At 32.9% G+C, this 6,386-nt stretch overlaps 1 protein-coding gene across 1 annotated transcript; it reads left to right on the top strand.

Annotated features, from left to right (window-relative positions):
- The first annotated feature begins 799 nt into the window (after positions 1-799).
- On the top strand, positions 800-2,386 carry LOC107480006 (11-beta-hydroxysteroid dehydrogenase A). The gene is made up of 5 exons (XM_052258398.1): positions 800-1,101; positions 1,135-1,225; positions 1,317-1,448; positions 1,546-1,671; positions 1,771-2,386. The coding sequence occupies exons 1-5, from the start codon at positions 899-901 to the stop codon at positions 1,993-1,995; spliced, it is 777 nt and encodes a 258-aa protein (XP_052114358.1). The 5' UTR covers positions 800-898; the 3' UTR covers positions 1,996-2,386.
- The last annotated feature ends 4,000 nt before the right edge of the window (positions 2,387-6,386 follow it).

Here is a 6,386-nt window from a genome sequence, read left to right as displayed (position 1 = left end):
TGTGCCTCTCGAGTTTGTACCTCTTTTTCATGAAAGGACATTAAGATTTGGTGGTATAATGACGTTAATTATTTAACATTGACTTCACGATAGGATTACATTAAAGCTAAATAAAACTTTTTTGGATTCAAATAAGACACTTTAAATCTTAGAGACTAAAACAAAATTAAACTAAAAAATAAAAAATTAATTTAATACTTTACTAATTTAATACTTTATCGTTAAAAAAATTTTATTATTGTATTCTTAAAATATGTCAATAACAACAAATTAACTAAATTCTTGTTTATATATGCATTTGCTTTCCTTTATCATCTTAATAAATATCCTAAACATGACGTAAGTTTTAAATTAATTTTTAAAATTAATTGTATGTACTAAAATAGTTATAAGAATCTAATTACATTAAGGTGGAAACTCAGGTACAGTCGACTTCACGTGAAGTTGATATCTGAGAACCGTTAAATGGTTTGACTGATTTGACTAAATTTTCATCTAATGACTCTCAGATATTAACTTTACGTTAAGTCGACTTCACCTGAGTTTTTACCTTACATTATGGTAAAAATATATCAGATTAATATCTAATTGATCATATTAGAGAAACAAAAAAATTAGTTTAGATAGTTTAAATTTATTTTATTTAATATTTATCTATTGCAAAGTATATTAAATAAAATAAAAAATAATAAATTTTGACAAATTTTGACTAAACATTTTTGTTTTCTGAGATTTTTCGATATGAGTTGCTTAATAAAAAAAGTTTGAGGAAAAAACGATGAAGTAGATTGAGAATATAAAATCTAGTAGCAGATTGAACTACCACTACTCCACTATACACTGATAGTATAAGTATAAGCTCTGCTTGATTTCTTCGGTATATTTAATCAAAACAATCATGGCTGCAATTCAGAAGCTACTGAACATTGCATTGCCCCCACTATCATTGGTGCTTCTATCCTCGTTCATGATACCTTTCCTTATCTTCAAGGTTTTTATTTATGTAAGGAATTTGTTTCAAACCGATGAAAAATTGGAAAACAAGGTTGTACTAATCACCGGGGCAGCCTCAGGGATTGGCGAGGTTTGCTCCACTCTCTCGCGATAGAATTGTATCAATTTGTGTATGTTGTCCGCAGTGGATTGTTTGGTGAATAATGCTGGAATCGGCAAGCCTTCGGGATTCAAAGATTGGAGTAATGCTTCTGAATTTACTTCAATTATGGTAATTAAGGCCATTCATGAAATTCTATCTATTCTATTCTATTTATATGGTTAGACATCAAATTAGTAATGTGAATTCACATTTCGCATAGGACGTAAATTTCTGGGGATCAGTTTATGGCACTTTATGTGCAATCCCACATCTGAAAACAAGCAGAGGCAGGATCGTTGTGATTGCATCGGCTCTTGGATGGTTCCCTCTCCCAAGATTCAGTATCTATAGTGTAACCTTCCATTAACCAATGCAATATATATTATGAAATATGATTATGATTTTAGTGTTAATAATGGAAAGTGTAATTATTGATTGCTACTAAGCAGGCAAGCAAGGCAGCGATTATAAACTACTTTGAGACTCTGAGGATGGAACTTGGTTGTGCTATTGGCATAACAATAGTCACACCAGGTGTGGTCAAAACGGATCTGGGAGTAACTCTAATAAAAGAGGTTGGTGGTGAAATTGAATTGAATTGAATTCTCAACAGGGGCATTTAGTTCACAATAATGAATTGGTAGTTAACTGTGATATTTTTGCAATTAATATAGGAGCGTATAATGGACATAATTCCAATGTTATCAGCATCTGAATTAGCAGAAAGCATAGTGAAAAGCGCATGCAGGGGAGATATGTACTTGACAGAGCCATCTTGGGTCAAGGTTTTGTTTCCTTTCAAGCTGCTTTATCCTCCACTAGTAGACTGGGCCTCACGCCTCTTCTTTGCTCTTTCCCCAAAAATAAATAATTCTGCAACAGAGCTGAAACCAGAGTAAAGTACTGTGTGCCGCTTCCATTTGCTTAATTTCTTTTGCAGGTAAAAAAAGTTGCATTAATTTAAATTAAGCTGATTACAATTATTGGTTACGAAGTTTTGTATGATTTTCGGACACTCTTCAAGTCAAATAAAGCTAGCATGGTTAATGGCAAATTTTGTTAATTCATGAGTTACATGATTACTTGGTCTCTTTGTGAGAATTGGCGAGAGTGAAGTCCGCAGTGCTTGTACCCTTATTTTCTCTTTCTCTAATTAGCTTCCCCCCTTCCATTTGCTTACTTAGTATAATTTGTATCAGACAAAAGCTTATATAATTTGTTCCACCTTCTTCTTTGTGGCACTTTGTTATTAACTATCCAAAAATATTATTCGTATACCAAAATTAGCCACTAAATTCGTCTATTAATATATTTGTGTATAAATATGTGATTTAATTTATTTTTAATGTATATTTATATTCTAATATATATTTTATACTATTAAATGATTTTAGTAGTTAATTTTAGTGTATAAGTAACGTAGTCGTTAATTATCAAGTAAGCAATAAGAAGATTGGGGTGGGAATACTGAATTATGATTTAAGGAAGTAAATATATATACAATTTTTTTCTAATACTCAAGGGAGCTTGTGTCCAAAGAAAAGAATTGCACAGAAATAGTCCTGAAATCAGCGTCAGAGTGAACAGAAATAGCACTAAGCAGAGACTCAAACATAACTAGAAAAGCATCCTGGAGTGCCCAAGCTTAGCAAGACCATGAGCATAGCCGTTTCCTTCCATATAAACATGATTCATCGACACACTCCACTCCTTAGCAAGCAGACTAGGGATGGCTAGTAACAGAGTGGAAGCAACATGAGACACATGCAACTCATCGTAGCACAAACTTAAAGTCGCCCTATAATCTTGATAAAGTCCCGCTTAGACGCAATAACCAAGACCAAGAAAAATAGTCAAGAGTTCTGCTAAGGTGATGGATCAGTTCCCCAAATTTGTGTTATACGCCACAATAAATCTCCCGTGGAAAGATCTTGGATAATACCACCAAGCCCGCCGACTCGGAGTTGAATACAGATCCATCCGTGTTGATTTTAATTCAAGACTCCGGTGGACTGGTGGAGGGTGCCAAGCAATATGGAGAATTGAAAACTGAACAACTCTATCCTTACTCAAATTCAAAGAATCCAAGAAAAACTGAGATTCCTTAGGCTAATGTCGGCTGCGGTGAAGACAAGTGTCCAGATTACCTCCATTACTTAAAGATTCTGGAGTTATGTATATAAATAAATTAAAGGTTTTATTTATGCAATTTAAAAAATATTTTTGTTTTCAATTTTTACATTGTTTTACATATTTTTTTTTATCGTACAAATGAAATAAATATACATATCTTATTTACAATATAAATGAGATAGAAATTTTTTTACTTATCTTAAATACAAACAAAATATACATTTAACTGTTTTTTTATTATACCTCGTTTATAGTATAAAATATTTTTTTTTTAAAATAATAATAAAATATTTATAATATAATTTGGATTGATTAAAAATTATAGTCGATATATTTTGTTATTATTTAAATCAAATTTGATGGTTTAATTTATAACTATCTAAATTTTAAATTAGTAACTTTTTTTTGCACTACTATTAAAGTTTCTTTGCATCCTCTCTCTTTCTCAGATGTGTTGGAACTCTTTTAAATCTATTGAAAGTAACTAACCCATTTATTCATTATTTTAAGGGTTAAATATTGTTTTCGTCCTTAAAATTTTGGGTCAAAATCAAAATTATTTCTAATTTTTTTTAATTAAAATCATCGTCAACATTACAAAACGTTATAAAATCATCTTTTTGTCCATAAACAATATTTCTTAGACGATTTTACCCTTGAAAAAAAATCTTTCCCTCACCACTAACCCTCCAACTCCCTTCATCATCACTAGTCTCTAACCACAAAATAAATCAATAATTCAGCAACAGCAATAATCACAAAATAAATCAACAATCCAACGACAACAACAATCATAAAATTAGCAACAACATAAATTAAAAAAATAAAAAAAATCACGTATAAGTTCTTCAAAAATAAAAAAAAAGAAAAAGAAAAAAAAAAGAAAAATAAAGAAAGAGAAAGAGAACAAGGGAAGAAAATTGAAATTGTAGTATCTCCTCTTTTCATTTTTTGCCTGTGTCATTTATTCCTCGCCCTCAACATCCGTTCCACCTCCATCACACTGCCTTAGCCCTTTCTTCTCTTAGTGCAACAAAACCATCACAAATCTAACCTTAACTCTGCCTAAGTCACTACCACCTATCCACCCACTACCCCCAACCATTTTCTTTCTATTTGGACCCTCTCTTCTTTTTTTTTATACTTAAAAAAAACTTACTAGCAACAATTCAACAATAGCAATAACTACAGTAAATCAATAGAAATTTTAGATTAAACAATAATTCAACAATTCTCAACCATAATTTCATATCCAAAATCAACAACAACAAAAATTATATGATTATAAATTAGTAATTACAATAAAACAACAACACAAATTCAGCAACACCAGAACCAATTGCAACAAATTTTTTTCAAAAACAAACCAATTTTTTTCAAATAAACCAGAAATTTAACAAAACAGAAAAAGAGCATAATGCAGGTAGAAAGGAGTTGCAGCACGACGAGGAGGCAGAATGGAAGGGCGATACTACAAGAGGCAGAATGGAGGTACGACGCTGCAAGGAGGAAGAACGCAAGCCAGTGTAACACTCCATTAGCCTAAGCCTTACCTCGCGCCGTAAAGCGAAGAATAACAAGGTATCATGACAGTTCTACGGCTCACATAATATATATAGATATAGAAAGAAATAGTAATACTAGAAACCCGATGAAGGAATAAAGCTCAAAGTCGCATAAAGCGAAATTACAATACGCAAAGCGTCCACACGCGAAAACTAAAACACTTAGGCACGGACAGAACAAGACATAATAGTATATATAGAACCTTGTAGCTAGCTCCAGGATACATAAGGTAATAATTAAATTAAACAAGATGTATATATATAAGTAAGATGTACCGAAAAGAGGACTAGTCACAGCTTGCGGAGTTTAGGCTGGCTAATCAAACTGAAATACAAAAGAGTTTTGAAAATTTAAAACAGCTTATACAACTTATCTCTCAATTCAAGCCTCTAAGGCTATAAAGTCCAAAATAAAAATGTGAGAGAAAATGCTACAACAAATAATCAAAATACAGAGACAACAAAAGATCCTCCGCTCTGTCACCATCTGCAAACTCACCAAGGTGGATTGCGATCTGCATCTAAAAAATAACAACAATATATAGTATCAGAACCGGATGTTCTCAGTATGGTAACAGTGCCCAATATATAAGATGTAAGGTTTCGAACGCCAAAGGCAATCCTAGAACTTCACTTCGAGCCTACCGAGCCTCCTCAATCCCAGCAGAAAACACAAGTAATGCAAACAAGTAAAACACAAGTAATATACAGATACAACAAGTAATTCAACTAGCATTTAGGCATGTTATTCAAATAGGCATAACTCAAGTAATCAAAGTAAGCAAGTATATAGAAGATGCATATGATGAATGCCTATCCTATTTGGCTCATGATATCACTTGTCGGTCTATAAATGCCAACCCAACACATCCTTCCGAATGTAGCCTTCCTGCCACGCCAGGGATATAGGCTCTGCACACTCATGCAGCAGAGAAATCTATCACGTTGGGGATATAGGCCCCACACACTCATGCAGCAGAGAAGAAAACAACAACCACTGTCTCACTATAAATCATTCCAAGGATATAGTGCCTGGCACACTCTTACAACAGAAAAACTGCCATGCCAGGGATATAGGTCCTGCACACTCTTGCAGCAGAAAAATTGCCACACCAGGAATATAGGCCCTGCACACTCTTATCTAATCATAACCATCATCAACTTTCCATTTTCATCATAGTCATTCTCCTTTTTCAAATTTTCCCCAAGACATACTTCACAACAAAACATACACTAATTTTGTTCACAACATTCTAGAACCTAAGTCTCCATCTTCTAAACTCATATAGAAAATTATCAATATAATTTACTAACCCATCTCTATTAATCTTAAGGCCTAATTAATATTTAACAATCTTAAACCATGGATAAAGAAGTTTAGAAAGTTAGAGAACCTTGAAAAGTGAAAAAAAAACTATTTTTTCAGCAAAACAGGGTGTATGCGTATGCATACCATAAGTTCGCGTACGCATACCTGCTTTTTGACCCATCTTGCGTACGCATACAAGAGTTCAAACACGCTTAGGTGCCAAACAGAATGGTATGCTCGCGTATGGGGGGTTTCGCATACGTATACCCCTCCAGACTTAAAG

The sequence above is a fragment of the Arachis duranensis genome, chromosome 3, assembly GCF_000817695.3.
Source record: "Arachis duranensis cultivar V14167 chromosome 3, aradu.V14167.gnm2.J7QH, whole genome shotgun sequence".
Lineage (NCBI taxonomy): Eukaryota > Viridiplantae > Streptophyta > Magnoliopsida > Fabales > Fabaceae > Arachis > Arachis duranensis.
Note: the sequence above shows the minus strand (reverse complement) of the source record. Positions and strands in the feature narration are given on the sequence as shown.

Coding starts and splice junctions, on each gene's coding strand:
- LOC107480006 (XM_052258398.1), top strand. CDS start 899: ATGGCTGCAATTCAGAAGCTACTGAACATTGCATTGCCCCCACTATCA. Junction 1,226..1,316: donor CTGAATTTACTTCAATTATG/GTAATTAAGGCC, acceptor CATTTCGCATAG/GACGTAAATTTCTGGGGATC. Junction 1,449..1,545: donor CAAGATTCAGTATCTATAGT/GTAACCTTCCAT, acceptor GCTACTAAGCAG/GCAAGCAAGGCAGCGATTAT.